This window comes from Neovison vison, chromosome 2 (genome assembly GCF_020171115.1).
Source record: "Neovison vison isolate M4711 chromosome 2, ASM_NN_V1, whole genome shotgun sequence".
Classification (NCBI taxonomy): Eukaryota; Metazoa; Chordata; class Mammalia; order Carnivora; family Mustelidae; genus Neogale; species Neogale vison.
Genome location: NC_058092.1, coordinates 27,652,598 through 27,673,611, shown reverse-complemented (window position 1 = coordinate 27,673,611; position 21,014 = coordinate 27,652,598). Strand labels below are relative to the sequence as shown.

The 21,014-nt window shown below is 37.4% G+C and overlaps 1 protein-coding gene across 5 annotated transcripts in view; it reads right to left on the bottom strand.

Annotated features, from left to right (window-relative positions):
* Window positions 1-680: 680 nt before the first annotated feature.
* Window positions 681-21,014, bottom strand: part of AGO3 (argonaute RISC catalytic component 3) — a 129,578-nt gene continuing 109,244 nt past the window's right edge. For all 5 annotated transcript variants that reach the window (XM_044237792.1, XM_044237793.1, XM_044237796.1 and 2 more), the window contains 6 exons: window positions 19,580-19,670; window positions 14,551-14,745; window positions 14,084-14,218; window positions 11,191-11,292; window positions 3,152-3,351; window positions 681-2,593 (listed from right to left, as the gene is read on the bottom strand). In XM_044237792.1, coding sequence (XP_044093727.1) covers window positions 2,485-2,593; window positions 3,152-3,351; window positions 11,191-11,292; window positions 14,084-14,218; window positions 14,551-14,745; window positions 19,580-19,670 — 832 coding nt within the window. In that variant the 3' untranslated portion in view covers window positions 681-2,484. The remainder of the gene's footprint in view (window positions 2,594-3,151; window positions 3,352-11,190; window positions 11,293-14,083; window positions 14,219-14,550; window positions 14,746-19,579; window positions 19,671-21,014) is intronic.

The window sequence follows — 21,014 nt, the reverse complement described above, 5'->3', positions numbered from 1 at the left end:
TTCAATAATAAACATACAAAATACAGTACTTTCTTAGTTTTCTGGCAGAGGAACGAAAGATTTCATACCTGTTGGAGGACATGGGCTCAGATTTTAGGCTCAAAATACAGTAAATTGGCAATAAGAGTGGATTACAGGTAAGAGAGAAACTAAAGAGCTAATCCATTTGTTATCATGTGCAGATGGAATTCTGAAAGGTTTAACAATGCCCACTGGAAACAATCTGCAGTATCTATACTCTGAACCAGTGCAAAAAAGAAAAAAAATTAAAATGCAATTTTCATGAGTCACAAAGTGCAAAGCTCCCCTGAATCCAATGTTACTGATGAACTCGATTTTGACAGCTCTATAATACTTTTTAATATCTTAAAGTGAAATCAATAAAACAGAAGTTTAATAAAACTTTTTCCACATTTCAGTGATTTAACTTTTTAAAAATGATCAAAGTCCTAACTTTGTTTGCCACCAGAACCCTAATTTTAAAAGGAAAGTTACACTGCTGATAAATTGGCAAAAAAATGTTTTGAAAATATCATTTTATATTTTCCTGATTCATTTGAATATATGAAAATGGGCACCTAACCAGTATGATTGTTCAATAAATGTGACCCATTTTCAAAGAATTAAATATTTTCTAAATCTTAAGCTATTCACTTTTTTTTTTTTAAGTAGGCTCCACGCGCAGTGTGGGGCTTGAACTTACAACCCCCATATCAGGAGTCACATGCTCTAGTGACTGAGCCAGCTAGGTGACCCATTCACTGTCATTTCTTAAAACAAAGCTCAACTCTATCTCTAATAATCACGGTCAGACTCATTAGGAAATTTAACTTTCTTGATTTTCATTATGATTTTTAAAAGACATGCTTTAAACTTGAAAAATTACAAAACTTTCCTTCTGAAATTAAGGCTGTATTACTTTGCCCTTTTAAAATTATGGAGGTGCCTGTTTCTCCCACTATCCGTGGTAAAGATATCAAACAGACACAGCTTTCCTTTAAAACTGCTTATTGCACTAAAAGACAGCAAAAAACAAGTTGTCAGTTCTTAAAATAAACATGATTACATTTCTATAAAAGACGTTGCCAATACAATTCTCTAATTATTAAAGCACTATTCTAATAAATATAAAAGAAAAGGAAGCTGTACTTCAAAACACATACATATATGTTTATATATACACACATATATATAAAAATATATATATATGAAAATCACATTAAGGTATGAGAGGCAGCAAGTAAACTAGCAAAAATAAAATAAAATAAAATAAAAAAACCCTCAATAACCCCTTCTCTCTCTCCACCCAATTTCAGAGGCCTCAACCCTAAAGAGTTCCAATCATTTAGAATATTTGCCCTTTATAAAAGTTATAAGGGACTTTCATGTATAACCCATAGAAACAGAAGGCTTTAGAATACATATCACTTATAGAGAGAAATTTCTGAGTTACAACTTCTGACAAGGTTTTATATTTATAGCAGCTTTAACAGACTAAAGAAAAAGAATAGTTTAAGGTTGCTACTGCTTATGTACACACTGCACAAATGGCAAATGTAAATTCAGAGCAGGAGGGGGCAGACACGCATTCTCACAGAAACATTGTGTGTGTGTATATATATATATATATATATATATAGTTATATATATATAGTAATTTTGTTTCTTCAGAAAGCAATATCAAGAGTTGAGGACTTGGAATTGCCCGTGAGACAAGAGACAGGAGTAGGGTGTGCAAAATAAAAATAAAAATCTAGTTTTCCATGCTTTATATCCAAATGAACCAGATACATGAAACATCTGAATGTCATTGGTAGCATTAAGAAAAAAAAATGTAGTTAATGAAGGCAAGGGAGGTAGAGAGAAAAATCAAAGTGGTGGTGGGAAGATAATAAAAGGGAAAGAAAGTTCCCCAATGGAATGAACTATAAAATACACGCACAGACACATATATATCTATTATCAATGTAGATCCAGATATATATGCACATGAAGTATACATGTATATATTTAAAATATACACAGATACCTTTTACAAGAATACACGAATGCACATTAATTTTTTTGCACACATAATCATGAACAATCACTTAGATTATTCACGTAGGTGTGTGTTTTTTTTAACTGTCATTTACTTTTTCTTTACTTTTTTTTTTGCAAAGATAGTTGTGCTGCCAAGCAACTTGAGGTAAAGGCATTAAAAGGGTTAGACTACAAGAAAGTGAAAACAAAACAATGGCGATACTTCCTAAGGAGACCGCACAAAAAAGCAGTTGGCTGGTTTCATATTGCATAATGGTGCTGTGTTCCTTGATGAAGTAAACAATCTTTCTTGTATCAACATAAAAATCAGACCCTGGTCCCCACACAGTGTTGGCTGCTGTATGGCTGGAGGCATCCCCACTCAACTGACTCCACCAGAAACATATGCTGTATGTCGATGCTTCTTTCAGTTCTTCCTCTCAGAGAATATTCTTGGACTTTTTAAGCAAAGTACATTGTGCGTAAGGTATCTTGGTGAATCTGTACAGCCTTGGCAAGAGCTTGTGGATCTCGCCCGTTGCTCTGTCCTGAAACGTGACTTCCTTCAGCACTGTAAGAGAAGTGGCGATGAACACAAAAACAAACCCTATTCTGATGTAGTAATTTTGAAAAATATAACTTGTAGAAAATTTCAAAAATATTAAAAAAAAATAGAGGCTGGTAAAATGAATTGCTACATTTCTATCACCCAGCTTCAATAATTATTAACTCAAGGCCAATTTTGTTTTATTTCTCTCCCCTCCCCAGGACTGTTTAGAAGTAAATCCCAAGCATACTAACATTTTGTCTGTCAGCAACAATCTATCCCTCGAATTAATTTGGTAAAGCAACTAAATCACTATACCATTCTAGTACTAATAAGCCTAAAGTGTACGTTTTAATGGGAACCCTTATTCTGGGCAGTCAGTTCTACTATTGCTGCTTTTTGTATGGACTGCTGACTCCTCGAACAGCTTGTGGAACTTTAATTTTAAATGATAGTACTTTATGGTAAACAAGGAGGAAACATACATGGAAACACTTGAGAAAGATTTCTCAAGAAAGCCCTAACATGCCCACCATACTTGAATTTGAGTGAAAATTTCTGTTAGTTGTGCTTTTATATTACCTGTCATGTTCTTTGTCCACGAGATGATATCTGGCTCTGAATGCCACCAGGTGAGCATAATACGCTGGTGCAGGTATAGAAACAGATCGTGTACAGCGCACGTAAGTGTGGCAGAGCTGGTAAGTTAGTAGCTGAAGTTCATCTGCAGTAAAGCAGTTATCATCCCATAAAACATGATAGTGTGAAGGACGGCTGGTACCCTGTAGAGAAGGCAATGGCATATTCTGTTGACTTCTAAACTTCTAAACAAATACTCAGCACAGACTAAGTTATATAAAAAAACAGCTTTGTACATTGATAGAATAAAACATTCTAATTTAATAATTCATTAAAATATTTAATTGATTCTGGGTATATATCCAAAAGAAATGAAAGCAGGGACTCAAAACAAATATCTGCATACCCCTGTTCAAAGAAATATTATTTGCAATAGTTCACAGGTGGAAGCAACCCAATTATCCAATGATGAGTGAATGGATAAATAAAATGTGGTACACACACACACACACACACACACACAAATGGACTACTATTCAGCCTTAAAAAGTAAGAAAATTATGACACATGGAGGAACCTTGGTGACATTACACCACATGAAAGCAGTCATAAAAAGACAACTATTTTATGATTTACTTACATAAGGCAACTGGAGTAGTCAATTTCAGAGAGATAGAAAGTACAATGGTGGTTGCCAATGGCCATAGGAAGGGGGAATGGGGAGTTAGTGTGTGATGGGTACAGAGTGTCAAGGAAGATGAAGTTCTGGCGATATATGGTGGTATGGCTGCACACAATGTGGATGTACTTAATGCGGCAGGACTGTACACTTAGAAGTGGTTAAGATGGTAAGTACGTTTTATGCTATGTAATTTTGCTGTAATAAAAAATCCAGAACATTTAGTTGAGTTCCTCTTTGTTAGTTACTATGTTAGGTACTGCAGATTCAAAGAAAAACAAAGCCAACCAAGTCAAAGGTTTCCTTTCTTTTGGAAAACAATTTGGTAGAGGAGATACAGCATCTATAATTATAAAACTAATAAAAGCTATAGTACTACTGGCACTTAGTCCGATATGAGAATACCAAAGGAAGTAACAGTTCTTCACCAAGTGAAGTGGAGAGTGAGTGAGATCTGGCCTTGTTTGGGCAGTTAGGGTGAGAGCACAGCAGACAGAATAAACAGCCTTACCAAAAAGCACAGGGGGCATAACATTTCATGGTATATTTGGGGAATAGTTAACAGACCAGTATGAGCAAAGTTTGGTGCATGAGGGCAAAAAAGATGAAGTTTCAAAGTAAAGACTGGGATCAGATTGAATGACATGCTTGGGAATTTGGACTTTGACCTATAAGCAGCCTAGAAAGTACTGCACAGTTTGTTTTTTAACAGGAGAGATTTTAGGTATGATGAGACTGGAGTTTTGTAAAACTAACAGTAATAACATGGAGGTTGGATTAGAAACAGGAAGCGACTAAAAGCAACAGGAGCAGCGAGAAGGCTGCTGCATTAGTTCGAGCATGAGATGATGCTCGAACTTTACTTTTCTGAAGTACAGAAATGGCAGTGGCAAAGGAGAAAAGGAGAAAGATGAGCTAATACTTTAACAAATACTTGAGCATCATTTGTCAGACACTGTGCAAGATTCTGATAAAATTCATTATTACCAAATCTTATCTCCCCCAAATTATACACTTATAATGCATTTACATTGTACATTCACATATTCAATATTTACTGAACACTCACTGTATGCCGTGTCCCATATTGGGTGCTACGCACACAGAAATGAAAGAGGAGATATGGATGTGAGCTTTGAATGATAAAAGAGGGCTTGTGAGATGGGGAAAGAACCCTTCAGGCACAGGAAGAGACGGCAAAAACCCTACCTAAATGTGATTCATTCGATTCTCTATCATTGTTCTTGTCCCAATCACAATCATCTTTTGCCTGGACTATGTTAACAGACTCCTAAGTTGAGGTCCCGAATACCACTTTTACTCCCCAGCAGAATCTGTACTTCAGTAAGAGTGAATTAACATACACATACACACACTCAGTAACATTAATGTCCAGCTTAAAGTCTTTTAATGGCTTAACAAGGCACTTTGACTAAAATCCAGGTCCTTAACTCTGCCCCAAATGTCCATACATCCAGCCCAGGCTGGTCTTGTCTCTCTAACCTACCTTAATGCTATGGTCACAGCCTTATTTGATCCCCTCAATGGATAATGTCTCCCCCCCCCCCCAAAGTATGTATGTATGTGCCTCTGGCAGGAATTTTCTCCCCTCTTCTCGGCTTGGTTAAATAATTCCAACTTACTCCTCTTGATCTTACCTTAAGTGTCATTTCTCAAAGAAACTTTTTGTGACTTCCCAATCTAAATCAGGTCCCTATTAAAACCTCTCTTCCTATTTTTACTTTTCCTTTATTGTGCTTATCCCAATTTTAAATATATATTTGTGAGATTACTTAATTAGTATAGGTCTTCCCCCAATAAACTCTAAGAGGAAGGGATTGTATTTACTTTTTCACTCTGTACACAAAGGAGGTAGACAAAATAAATATCTGTTGACTGAATGGGTGTGTAGCCTTATGAGAAGAGGGAGAGAAACAAAAGTATGGTTACAATGCTGTCTAATGAATGCAACAAAGAGGTATATATAGGGTGCTCAGGCGTCGCGGAGGACAGGCATTTGTCTGGGGGAAGGATATAAGAAAGGCTTTGAGAGAAGGTGATATTCAAGATGGGTCTTAAAGGATGAACAGGAGTAAGTTAGGGCAGGAATAATTAAGGTAAGGGAACAACACATGCAGGGGAAAGTTATGATAACTATTTAAAAACAGTTGAGAGAGGCTGCAGTCAGGTTGTGTTTATGTGTGTTTGTGTATGTGAAAGGGAAGAGATTAACAGAGGAAGAGAAAAAGAGAGGAAAGGCGGAGCAGGAGCGAAGAGTGGGAGATAAAGCAAGACAGACGGTGCAGCAGAAGTGAAGGGAGCAGGATGCAGATATCAGGAATTGAGTCTGTATGTTGTCCTAAGAAAATGAGACTTCACCATTGGCTACGTGCACGAAGTAGAGGAATGACAGGGTCTTACCTACGTTATAATTAATCAGAGGGAGAACAGATTAGATGAGGGCACTTAGGATCATTCTGCAATTGTATGGGAGAGTAATAATGAGAGCTGGAACTAAGCAGAGGAAGTGGTGAGGAGAAGGTTTGAGATTGAGAAGGTAAATTCTACAGGTCTGAGAGGACGCAGCTGAAAAGCAACCTAAAGGTCTGGAAATCAGTAGAAAAGTTGTGTCTGGAAGGAGAGATTTAAAAGCCATACACATTCCTGAAATTTAAAGATCTAAAATAAACCAAGAACAAATGGAAAAGCAAGATGAAAGGAGAAAAATGGGTGTGGAAGTCAAGTGGCAGATGGTTCTGATGCGCGAGTGAGACCGTATCAGATGCAGAGCTCAAGGAGCAGCAGCGGCAGGTTGCTGTAAATTGAAGAGGAAATAGCCAAGGGTAGTCTTTTCTGTTCTTAAGGTGAACACTTGACAGAAGTATAAATATACAGAGAAAAGCCCGTGGTCCTTAAGTGTACAGAATGAGGTCTGTTCCCAAAGTAAAAATGCTTATGAAACCAGTATGAAAATAAAAAAATTAAACATTAACTGCATCCATGAAGCCCCTTGGGGCCTTTCCTGGTTACCATAGCCTATCTACCCTGCTCTTGGTAACCAGACTTTTCACAATATGGATTATGTCTGCTTTTGAACTTTATAATAAATAGCTTCATAGGCCCTTTGGGTCTGACTTCCTTGGTTTGACACTGTTTATGAAATCCACCCACATTGTTGCCTCATTCTCTTTGTCGTAGAATATTCTGTTATATAAATATACACTATTTATTTATCCAATCTACTGATGATGGGCATTTGAACCATTTGTAGTTTTTGACTATGACCAGTGCTACCATAAACATTAATGTACTATCTTTTGGTGAACACGGATACCCACTTCTGTTTGCTATCCTGGAACGGAGATCCTGAGTCATAGAGCATGCATATATTTAACTTTAGTAGATAATGACAGGCAGTTCTCAAAAATGATCATGTCAATTTACACCCCCACTGGCAAACTGTTAAGTTTCAATCGTTCTATATCCTTATATTATTTGTCTCTTTAAATTTCAGATGAGTGTCTTTAGGCGATTGTTTTAAGAACAGTTTAGTTAAAAATGAAAGAAAGATAAGGGAAAATAACTTGAAGGGAAATGGCAGGATCAAGGAGCTGCATTTTAGGATGGGGCAATTGTACGCTAAGGGAAAGCAATCAGAAGCTTCCAAAAGACTGAAGATACAAGCAAGAGGGTAACCCGTGAACTAAGACCAACTCAAGGCAGGTCAGAGCCAATGTGAACAACAGTACATACTGAACATTTTTTCCTGTGACAAAGCAAAGAAAGTAGGCATGACTGACCATATAATTTCTTACTGAAGAAGAGGTCCTGTGCTGAGTGTTGGGGCAAGGGACTAAGGTTAGGGACCCATGGAAAATGGTAGTAAGAGCTAACAAAAGAGGAGTCAAAGGATTATAAATAATAGTGAAGGATATCTTTGAAGTTTTGGTGCTTTGTGGTAGGAAGTTATAATTTAGGACACTGCCTGCTCGGATTCCTGAACGGGGAGCATGTATTTCTTTAAGAGAACTCCATCTGAAGGCTCAGAGGGGTCACATGCTCCATCCAGTTAACATGTTTCTAATAGTATGTCTTCCTCTACTCTGGAATTTTGACTAAGGCCCAAAGCAGAGGATCAAAGATGCTAAGCATCCCACAGTCTAAACAGCTACCAGTCTTTGAAGCCAGCCACCTCCCCTTAAGGCTTGCTAGGAGGAGCCAGTTGAGGACCGGTTTCGTCATTAATACCCTGGCTCTGGCCTCTTCCCACCTAACCTCCGTCCTCCCAGTAGGGGAAGAGAATGATTATGGGTTTTCTGAAAACATGGAATTTTATTTTTTTATTTTTTATTTTTTTGAAAACATGGAATTTTAATTGTGAGGAAAGGTATGCTCTCTCCCATGAAGACATGTAAGGGGGACTCCAAGAGAATCCATTATAAAGATAAAAGCCTGGGACACCTGGGTGGCTCAGTTGGTTGAGTGGTTGAATGTCCAACTGTTGGTTTTGGCTCAGGTCATGATCTCAGGGTTGTGAGAATGAGCCCGGCTATGGGCTCAGTGCTTGGTCTGGAGTCTGCTAGATTTTCTCCCTCACCTTTTCCCTCCCCCTCTGCCTCTCCATACACTCATACATGGTCTCTCTCAAATAAATAAAGTCTATCTTATTTCAATATATATAAGTATTATATATATAAAAATTTATAAATATATATATGTATATATATATATATAAACTATTTACTTGTGAGAGAGAAAGAGAGTGCATGCACACAGGCATGAGCTGGGGGAGGGGCAGAGAGAGAGAGAGACAAGCAGACTCTCCACTGAGCAGGGAGCCCCACATAGGACTTGATCCCAGGACCCTGAAATCATGACCTGAGCCAGAGTCAGATGCTTAACCAACTGAGCCACCCTGACACCCCATAAATAAAATTTTTAAAAAGATAAGAGCCTGCTGGAAAGGGAGGTTATCAACTCATGCCCTAGTTGGACACTTCCTGAGCTCAGAGCCCACAGGACCACTCTGCCAACTCCAGAGGGTTGAGAATGGTGAGAATTCTTGGAAAGAGTTTTGGGAGCCTAAAGGAATGAAAATGAGCAGAAAAGCAGGAGCAATGGAGCCACACAATGGGATATGTAACCTAAAGGAAGAGTCTATACCATTGATGGGGCCCAAGAAAGATACCGCTGCCCTTTGAGGGTCTTCAATCTTGAGGCTATGACACCAGAAAGTATCAGAATGGACTACAGAAAACTGTAACCTGTCAGCTCCTAACCACTAATAGGTTGGCAGTCAAGAATACCAGATGAGTTAGAGTCCTAGAAGGAGGAGGGGAAAGAGTATCTTAGAGTCAGGCCATGGTCCTTTCTTCTCAAAGTTACCAGGACCAAAGCTCTGGCCTGCCTTGGGCAGGTGAAGGGTAGGAGTAGTAAGCTTTGACGTCATTTATAAATTTAAGTTTTAAAAATGTGGTAAAAATGAGTGGGAGGGGCACCTGGGTGGCTCAGTCGGTTAAAAGTCTGCCTTCGGCTCAGGTCGTGATCCCAAGGTCCTGGGATCGAGCCCCACGTCAGGCTTCTTGCTCAGTGGGGAGACTGCTTCTCCCTCTGCTCTCTCTTTCTTTCTTTCTCTGTCTGAAATAAATAAATAAAATCTTAAAAAAAATGAGTGGGGAATTTTACCTCAAAATAAAATGGGGAAAGGAGAAAATAACACCAATAAAACCAACAGAAGTGTCAAGTGTCAAGAAGTGTCAAGAAGTTATGGAATTTGGTTAAAATGCTGTTGAAGGATCTATTAATCAATGATAAAGTTAAAAATAGTGATATGAAAAAATAATCTTTTATACTGGTTAGAAATGACTGGATTTTTAATTTTAGCTGGTAAAAAACAAGACTCCTGTTTTTGATCTCTGAGAGTTTGAAAATTCTAAGAAAGCTGGGAAGATGTGTAAAAATCATCTTTAGTCCTTGTGAAATATACCTGGTTATTTGCTGACTAAAGCAAAGTTTCAATCTGGTGTCCTAAAGGAAAACTGGTACCTAAAATTTCTGGTTAAATAAACTATAGAAATATCCCTGTCTTTAAGACTCATAATGATCACTTGTGTATCAGTGTTATCCAAAAACTGTAGTGAAAAAATCTTTTTAACCAGTATTTCCAGAATTCATCTGAACAGCATATTGTTTTTTCTACTCTTCAATATTTACTGAGAAGTCAGAGCAGTAGTGTTCTTTTGGATACAATGATGGAAACACTAGGTTAAAAACATGCTCTCCAGTTTTACAGACTTTATCTCTAGAAGGTACTTTTAACTTTTGCTTTGCTAATTGACTGTTACCACCCACAGTGAAAATGTACAACACTGATTTAAGAGGAACCAATACAAGAATATGGATAAATGAAAAAAAAAAAAAAGAATATGGATAAATGAGTGGGATAATTTTAAAGCTGTAAGACTGAAATGCGGGTTAGTGTATTTACAACATAGAAAGCTTTAAGATACAGCTGTTCAGTATAGGACATCTTCCTGCAATTAAAAAAAAAATTTTTTTAAAAGATTTTATTTATTTACTTGAGAGAGAAAATGAGCAAGTGAGCACAAGCCAGGGGCGGGGTAGGGGGCGGAGCAGAGAGGCACAGGGAGCAGACTCCCCGCTGAGCAAGGGATTAACCCTAGGACCCTGAGATCATGACCTGAGCTCTCAGAAGGCAGATGCCTAACGCCTAACAGAGAGCCACCGAGGCACGCCTGCAATTTATTTTAATCAAGAGTGAGTAACCTAAAATAGTTTTGGGCTACATTCTCTCAGACATTCAAGGAACATGGATATACAATGCTGCTGGAAAGTCTGAGAAGCACTAAATTAAAGTTTATGCTCTACTAAGGGACAAAGCTAGCAAATTAATAAAATGATTTTATGAAAAGAATAACACTCTTAAAATTATTTTAACTGAAACTTAAAGCTGTACATCTACAATTAAACTCCTCACATGTCCAATATCTGCCAGTAAATGCCAAAGCTTTCTGTGAAGTATTACCAAATAGAAGCAAATGTCAAAGGAAGAATCAGGTATATTTAAATTTTTTGAAGTTTTAGGCTAAACTGAGGACTCAGTTTGAGAAGATTCATTCTATTTAGACTACTTATATTCTGGTATTTTTATAGAAGTAAGCCCCTAATTCAAGGTAAAGAAGGGGAAGAAATTTATTTACTGAGTTTCACCTCAGTGAAATGTGGAAACAATTTGGAGTATAGAGAACAGTGTTTCTTTCTCCTTTTTCTGAGATTTAAAAAAATACATACATAAGAATGGAAGTTCCTGAATTAGAACATTTCACCCAAAGGGCAGGCTTACCTGTATTCCAGCATGGCTACAGAGGTAAAAATCAAACTCATATGGGTGTGTAATATCTGTATCAACTGTTGTTCCAGCTGGGATATTGCCACTTCTTCCAACCTAGATTTGTTTGGTCAAAGTTTAAACAAACAGGACAAAGGTAAAGAATATAACTGAAAGCACTTTTAAAAATAAATAAATATATATAGGCTGATCCTTCAAGTATTACTTGAGCAGACATTAATAGCAGACCTTATTCTAGTCCTGGTTCCTAGTCTTAAATGTTGCTGAAAGTGAGAGTTGATAAACAACAAAGAATTACTAGGGCCTACTGGTGCTTAGCTAGTAGGTGATCCCAATATGGGTGGAACACTTGAAAAAAAATTTTTTTAAATTGCTTTTGCTCCAATTTATGGTACCTGGGAACAGCAGGTACTCTTGAATGTGTAATTCATGAAAACCAGCATTTTTCTTCGAGAATACTGTTTTTAGAGAGAAAGAATGCTGACAGTGACAACTGTGCCACCATTTGTTAACCATATAAGGGGCAGGCACAAAACATAATTTCCAATCAATAAATTCATGTGAATTACGTATTTTTCCTACATGTTAGGGAAGTTTGGGCTCAGGAATATGAAATAATTTCCTGAACAGCACACGATAAAAGGCAGAACTGGGAGTCAAATATAGAACTGACTGCAAAGGCCCTATTCCTTTTATTTCACACTAGCAGTTCAACATCTTGTAAGGGAATCTGCACCAGGCACAGCTATGATGTGAATATAAATGAAATGGTTCAAAATTTCTGATAATGAAAGGGTTCTAATAAAACACTTTAAAATACATACATATTTACTTTTACCTCTTTATCCTTAAAAACATTTAAAACCAATAAATTTTAGCCTACAATTACAAGGCTAACAAAGTGGAAACTATTTTACTACTCAGATATTCTTTCTGCATGTGAAGGACTACTATCAGGTAGTGGCTTGAGTTAACAGCTTAACCCTTACCATGTATAAAACAAAGTTCATTAGTTCATAATCAACTAAATTATCCTTATTCATAATACACAAATCAAATTAACACATATAAAAAGTTTTACTCTACTCAGAGAAGTAGAATGGGTTCATATCACAGCTCCACCAGCTTCTAGTTGTGCTCCCTAGGGCATGGTACTTTACCCTCTGTGCCTCGGATTCCTCATTTATAGTGATCTCTCACCTATTAGTAGTAGTATTTAGAACAAAGGTGAAAGAGAAGTAGACAAATAAAGGACTAACATGATTGAACATCAGATGCTACTAATCATTAAATCTAACTTAGGTTTTCCTAATCCTACTTTTGATGAAACATTTGGTTTTGCAGCTACAAAAATGTACCTAGTAATTTGGGGTCAAATGCCTTTAACAACTCTCTCTATTGAAAGAGTTGTTATTAGAGAGGTGCTATAGGACAGTGAGAATGAGTACTTAAGAGCCCTGCTGCCTGACCTGAGTCCTAGCTCTACCAATTACCAGTTTTATAACCTTGTTCTTTAACCTCATATGCCCCATTTTCCTTCTGTGGAAAATGATGATAGTAATAGTAAATACCTCATGGTGTTGTGAAGATTAAATAAGTTACATTTATGACACATACCTAGAACAATGCCTGCTATTATTATTTCTTTTCCTCTATTATTATTCTTTTTTCTTTTTGTCTATTATGGCCCCCATCACAACCGCTCTACAACTACTAGCCAACCTTTACTGAGCACTTGGTATGTGCCAAACACCATTTTGGATAAATAACATAATTTAATTTACTTAATCCTCTTAACAACCCAGTAAAGGAAAGTATTACTATCACCCAAACGTTGTTGGGAAGGAAACAGTCACAGAGACGTTAAGTTACTTGCCTGAAGTTACATGGAAAGTGTAACCAAAGACTAAATATATACCAAAGCAGAGATACACTTCTCTGTCTTTTTTGTTGAATCCTTTCCCCAAGGAGACACCAACACTTACAATCCTCAGATTTCTCTGCTTCAAGGTTTAAAAGATGGGGGCCAAGACTGCTATACTGCATGTAGACAAGACAGATTTTCCCAGGTATTTACCCCTCCTTCTTTAATTATGAAAATACATAGTCATACTACAAAATATAAACAGTAATTCTGTGAGGGGGTGCCCGGCTGGCTCAGTCAGTAAGGCATGCAACTCTTGATCTCAGCGTAGTGAGTTTGAGCTCCACACTTGCATACAGAGATTATTTAAAAATAAAAATTTTTTTTTTTAAAGATTTTATTTATTTATTAGACACAGAGAGATCACAAGTAGGCAGAGAGGAGGCAGAGAGAGAGAGGGGTAGCAGGCTCCTGCTGAGCAGAGAGCCCGACGCGGGACTCGATCCCAGGATCCTGAGATCATGACCTGAGCCGAAGGCAGCGGCTTAACCCACTGAGCCACCCAGGCGCCCCTAAAAATAAATTCTTAAAAAAAATCCTGTGAATTTTAAAAGAAGCATTATTTAGAAGTTTGTTTGCATGAATTTCTATTAGTCATCCTCAAAAGTCTCTAGCTTTTTAAAAAACTAATTTTTATAAGACATTTTTAAAAATAAATGCACCTTTCCTCCTCTGAACATTTAAGACATACAGTAATAGAAAGAGCAGTTTTAAAACTATGAGTTTCTTCACAATAACAAAAAGTATGAACAGAATTTTGAATACTTGGAGTGTTAACAGAAATTCTAGGAAGTTAAGAAGTAACAACCTAGTTTGATGCTTCTCTATTCATAATGAGGTACGAGGAGATCTGCTACTATACACTGGAACCTCTTCTGTTGGCAGAGAGCCTTTGTTTAGTGCTCTATGAACTATATAAGATAAGCTTGTTTTATAACAGTATTACAACAGATGTAAGATTACCCTTTCTGTCCTATCAGCACAAAATAATCGAGTGTGATGTCTCTTCTGAACTACAATGTAGGTTATTCCAGGTTGATAGTCTTTCTCCAAACTGATGCAGGCTTCTCGAATTGCTAGTAGTTCATAATATAATACCTAAAGGAGATGAAATGGAAAGATTTGATACATCAGTTGTTCTCTTATACATACTTCAAAGTAAGATGATTTGGTTTTAGGACTTCTTAATCTTATCACTTTCAGATAAATACACTTCTCTGTTCCATTTTAACTATTACCAGAGCATGATCTTAGCAATCAAGGCTTACAAATCCATAGTAAACATTTTAGAAGAGATAATCTAAGGAAGTATCAAATTTTGACTTGTGGAATTCTCAACTTAATTAAGATTTCAACTTCAAAACTAGACACAATATTATAAACACAGTATCTGATTTAACCATAGTATAATGAGATCCCAGGCAACCAACCTGCCTAAACTGTCCCTCTGAAACACCATCCCGATAAAAGATGATACGAGTAGGTTTGAACCGAGTTGACTTATAAAACTGAATGAGAAGTTCTCGAACCATGGAGGCTAAGTCCTGGATGATCTCCTGTCGGGGTCGCTGAACTCTTACTGTGGCACAGTATCTGCTTGGGTGGGCATCCATACTACCTACAACCTAGGTTAGAAAAAGTAAAGAAAAATAAAAATTAAGACAATCAAAATTACACCAGTAAGAATTTTACCACAAAAAATAGAAAAAAAGTATGTGGATTTCATTTAAATTTGCAGTTTATTATAACCTTATTATTTCAGAGTAATAAAAGTTCATTTTTAGTTCATTTTGAGAGTAATAAAAAATCAGTAATTCCCAGGGAAGAGCAGAATAAAAGATCCAGTAAAGAGTTAAGACCTATTTTCTGGGGCACCTGGCTGACTTGGATAGCTATTGGGAGTGTGTGACTCTTAATCTCGAGGTCATGAGTTCAAAACCCACATGAGGTGTAGGGGCGCCTGGGTGGCTCAGTGGCTTAAGCCTCTGCCTTGGGCTCAGGTCATGATCTCAGGGTCCTGGGATCCAGCCCCACATGAGGCTCTCAGCTCAGCAGGGAGCTTGCTTCCCCCATCCCCTCTGTCGGCCTCTCTGCCTACTTGCGACTTCTCTGTCAAATAAATAAAAAGACAGAAAGACACTGATACGGAGAATAAGAGAAAGGAGATAAAAGGACCCATTCAAACCCTGGATTTATCTTTTTATCTTTAGTAAACCACTCCAGAAGCCATGCTGAAGACTCTGAAATACCATCTTAGAACTGTTAAGCTTCGTAAACTTTAAAGATTTTTATTTATTTATTTGAGAGAGAGACAGTGAGAGAGAGCATGAGGAGAAGGTCAGAGGGAGAGGCAGACGCCCCATGGAGGTGGGAGCCCGATGTGGGACTCGATCCCGGGACTCCGTGATCATGACCTGGGCCGAAGGCAGTCTTCCAACCAACTGAGCCACCCAGGCGTCCCAAGCTTCAAGAATTTTTCCTCTTGTTGCAGCATCCTAGACCAGAGGCTTGAATCCATTGGTCCTCTTACTGCATTATGTTTGTGTTTTACATTCAATCCTTAAAGAAGTTAATCTTGGTTTTGAGAGTAACTATCATAATTTTCTTTGTGTGTATACTGTTTAATATTATTATGTGTTTTGGAGTAAAGGAAACTTTGAAGCATGAATTTAAAAATTCACCTTGATTTTTCTAAAAATAAATAAATTGGGAAAAAAAAATTCACCTTGACTATTGTTACTCACAGACCTACTGAAGAATGATCTCTGGAACGTGAATATTTTTAAAATGCCTATATATCACTTTGATCAGAGCCAAGGCTGAGAAGCAGGTGGACACTCTGCCTCCAGTTTCTCTTTCTCCCAGGGTAGTATTTACACCAGTGCTTCAAAAATGGGAGCCTGCACCGCAATGTTCACTGTAGCATTATTCAAAGTAGCTAAAATGTGAAAACAACCTACGTGACCATCAGTGAATGAATGAATAAAAAAAAATGTGGCATAGATACACAGTGGAATATTATTCAGTCATAAAAAGAATGGAATCCTGCCACTTGTGCAAACATGGTTGGACCTTGAGAGCATTATGCTAAGTGAGAAAAGTCAGATAGAGAAAGACAAATACCGTATGACCTCACTTACATGTGGAATAAAACAAAACAAAACAAAAACAACCAAGCTCACAGATTTGGTGAATGAACTGGTAGTTGCCAGAGGCAAGGAGGGGTGATGGATGAAATGGGGAAAGGGGTCAAAAGGTACAAACTTCCAGTTAAAAAATAAATTATGTCATTGAGATGTAACTGTATTAGCATGCAGTATGATGACTACCATTAATAATACTGTACTGACTATTTGAAAGTTGCTCAGAGTAAATCTTAAAAGTTCTCATCATAAGAAAAAATATTTTATAATCATAGTGACAGATGTTAATCAGATTTATTATGGTGCTCTTTTAAAAATATGTACATATACTGAATCATTATGTGGCACACCTAAAACTATTATGTTATATGTCAGTTATACCTCAATTAAAAATAAATAAAAATAGTACTTCAAAAGAGTCCTTAACTTCCTGTCCGTAACTTAATGACTTATTACTTGAAACTAAAATATGGAAAATTTTTGTTTCTCTTCTGTGTTAGGTCAGACTAGAAAATAATCAAGTTTTTCAAAAAATAAACTAGAGGGGCACCTGGGTGGCTCCGTCATTAAGTGTCTGCCTTTGGCTCAGGTCATGATCCCAGGGTCCTGGGATCGAGCCCCACATCAGGCTCCCTGCTCAGCAATAAGCCTGCTTCTCCCTCTCCCACTCTCCTAGCTTATGTTCCCTCTCTCACTGTCTCTCTTCTCTGTCAAATAAATACACAAAATCTTTTTTAAAAAATGAACTAGAATTTGTCTACTATGTACATGGGATTGTATCTGCTTTTACTTTATCTTTTATAGGTTAAAAAAAAAAAGGAACTCTAGCTATTTGTTTCTTCTGAATGGTATTTCACTACTAAAAATATAAATCTATATATATCCCTTCTGATGGCACAAACAGTCACACAAAAGCTTATTAGGCCTCACAATCTGTTATATTACACTCCAATTCCCTACATTTCTCAACATATCTATTATACTATGTGGCAATTTACATTTAAATTTATTTTTTCACACTGGTCTTTAAGTTCTTGGGAATAAAGCCATATAGCAAAAAGAATCAATGAATAAATTTTACTAACAATAAAAGAAAGTGGATATTTGTTAGAAATGAATTCAGTAGAAAAGGACAATGACTACCCAGAAGTCCAACAATCCAACTACGTTTAATTAAACTTTCTTGGAAAATAGGCCTCAAAATAGCAAGTCCAAAGTAAGTCTTTTGAATTTCTTCTTTGAAAAAATAATTCCAGTTTCCATAAGAACATTTTTATGACTATCAGAAGTGGCTCTATACTACCTGTAGGACATCTGAAATGACAACTCATGCATAAATGTAAGAAGAAAAAGCAACATAATTTATTTTTTAAAAGACTTATTTTATTTTTTAAAATATTTTATTTATTTGACAAAGAGAGGGAGCACAAGCAGGGGGAGAGGGAAAGGGAGAAGCAGATTCCTCGCTAAGCAGGGAGCTTGACATAGGGCTCGATCCTAAGACTCTGGTATCATGACCTGAGCTGAAGGCAGATGCTTAACTGAGCCATCCAGGTACCCCCCAAATTTATTTATTTTAGAGAGAAAGAGAGAGAGCTCAAGAGAGCATGTGCATGAGTCGGGGGAGGAACAGGGGGAGAGAATCTACAAGCAGACTCCCCTCCCCACTAAGTACAGGACTCTACAGAGGGCTCTCTCTCAGGATGCATGAGATTCTGACCTGAGCAGAAACCAAGAGTCGGATACTTAACCAACTGAGCTGCTCAGGTGCTCAAGCAATATAATTAATGTATTAACAGATTAAAAGCAAATTTCCTCCACTAGTGAAAATAGCTTTGGAATCTTAGGTGAAAATTTTAACATTACTATCATTTTCATGGATAAATAAAATATACCAGATTGTTAAAATTTACATAAAGATTATAATGGGTGATAGAAAAAATATGTAGGGGGCACCTACATATTAAGCCTCTGCCTTTGGCTTGGGTCATGATCCCAGGGTCCTGGGATCGAGCCCTGCATAGGGCTCCCGGCTCCGTGGAAAGCCTGCTTCTCCCTCTTCCACTCTCCCTATCTGTGGTCCCTCTTTTGCTCTTTTTCTCTCTGTCAAATAAATAAATAAAAATAAAATCTTTAAAATAAAATAAAATAAATGAATAGGATCTTAAAAAAAATACACTTTAAAGAACTGACACAGGGGCGCCTGGGTGGCTCAGTGGGTTAAGCCACTGCCTTCGGCTCAGGTCATGATCTCAGGGTCCTGGGATTGAGTCCCGCATCGGGCTCTCTGCTCAGCAGGGAGCCTGCTTCCCTCTCTCTCTCTGCCTGCCTCTCCGTCTACTTGTGATTTCTCTCTGTCAAATAAATAAATAAAATCTTAAAAAAAAAAAAAAAAATCTAAAAAAAAAAAAAAGAACTGACACAGAAACTTTACCAAACACAGAGGTGGGCAAATGTTAAAAGGAGGAGTGGCAGTATTAAGATTATTTTTTTTAATTTGAGAGAGAGAGCATGAACCCAAGCAGGGGGAGAGGAAGAAGGAGAAGGAGACTTCCCCCGCCGAGCAGGGAGCCAGACATAGGACTCTATAGCAGGACACCAAGACCATGACCTGAGCTGAAGGCAAACGCTTAACTGACTGAGCCACCCAGGTGCCCAGAGTGGCAGTATTAAAACAAAAAATTCAGGTGAAAAAGTATTAGATTGGACAAAGGTAGAAGATATTGTACACTGAAAAAAAAAAAAAAGGCAATATACCAAGGTTTTATGCAATTCATCTTTCTGTAACAGAGACACTACTGAAATACATAAACTCTTGGAACAAAAACTAACTGAAAATATACAATCATAGGCCAGATAGATGAAGTAGGAAACAAATGACTTGAGTAATACAATTAATAGGCTTCATTTAATAAACATATATGTAACCTGTAGCCCTAAATCAGGAATGAAAAATCCAAAGAATATTTCAAAGTTGATTCTATTTTTAAATTTTTTTAAGATTTTATTTATTATTTGACAGAGAGAGACAGAGTGAGAGGGAACACAAGCAGGGGGAGTGTGAGAAGAAGCAGGCTTCTCACAGGGAAGCAGGGAGCCCGATGTGGGGCTCAATCCCAGGACCCTGGGAACATGACCTGAGCCGAAGGCAGATGCTTAACGACTGAGCCACCCAGGTGCCCCGAAAGGTGAGTCTAGAGATATATATTTATAAAACTTGGTTTCAAAGAGCGTGTCATTAAAATTTTAAAAAGCTGAAACCAAACTGTTGATCATCTAAACTTTAGACAAGATAAACCTGCCTAATGACACTTACAGCAGCAATCGAAGGCTTCTTCCCATCACCAGCTGGTGGATGAGTGACATCTGCTCCCAAAAAGATCACTGGTTGCTGGAACACAGAAGGTCTTAAACACATTTTTAAAAAGAGTTAGATAATTCTATTTTCATTATGCATTTATCTGTTTATACTATTGCAACACAATTGCAAGCCGCTGACACAGCACAGAATAGCCTCAAAGGCTGGAACTACTGCTTTAGTCTCTTGATTCATGAATTCCTAACTCAATGAAGTAAAAGCTATCACAATGGGTCTATCCAATGTCTTACTCAGAGCAACTTTCTGCCTTAACCAGTGATGTTGCAGGTTGCAAAGGGCGAGCATTCTTCATAACAGGCAAAAAATGATAAACTTCCTTATATTAACCCACTAGCTTGAATCACTCTGTAATCTACTTACATTTAAACTATGTTATCACATTTAAACTATGTTATCTCTTAATGAGAAAAAGCATCATTAAACTTTACACTGAAAAAGTACTACTCCCCCTCCCCTGGGCTAAAGTATAAATTTGAGAATGTATTATTTAAAGTAGCTAGTTGTTCATCTTATTTAAAAAACTATGTCGCCTTTGGGATGCCTGGCTGGATCAGTTGTTGGGTGTCTGCCTTCAGCTCAGATCATGGTCCAGGGTCCTGGTATCAAGCCCCACAATGGGTTCCCTGCTCTATGGGAAGCCTGCTTTTCCCTCCCCACTCTCCCTGCTAGTGTTCCCTCTCTCACTGTGCCTCTGTCAAATAAGTAAATAAAATCTTTAAAATTTAAAAAAAAAATAAAAAACTATATCCTTTACAATTCAAATGACTCTCAGCTTGTGGACTTGTTGATAAAATTCTGTAGCCATCTCATTTATGATTCTCATCTATTTAACAGGAACAGGAAGCAGAGGAAAAACAGGGAGAAAAAAGGGCTTTGTGTCAAATCTATGTGGGTCTATCCTTATTCTAATGCTTACCTGTGGTGCAGATAAGCACTGGTCAAGATATTTAACTTTTTAAAGCCCTAGTTGCTTTAACTACTGAAAGAAAACCAGATGTCCAATTCTCCAAATAATGTCTTCCCCAGCACCTGTTTCTAGTCATTATGTCACACTTCCTAAGAGCTCTTAGACATGACGGAGATCCAACAGTAAAACCTATTGTCCCACCGACTGTAGCAAGGATTGATATGGCTTATTTAACTGATTTACTTAATTCATATGCCCCCTTCAAGACCCTCCCTTCTTTCCTTACTTGCTAGGTGAGTGCATAACCTCACAGTTCCAGGTTGAAGATGACTATCAAATAATGAGAAACTTCGTTAAGCTGAGCTCCCCAGAAAAATAAATAAAACGCTCAATACTTTCTAACTAGGCAGAAGGGTCTCTGCATATACTAAATAAAAATGAAGATGGGAGGGGATTTTCACAAGG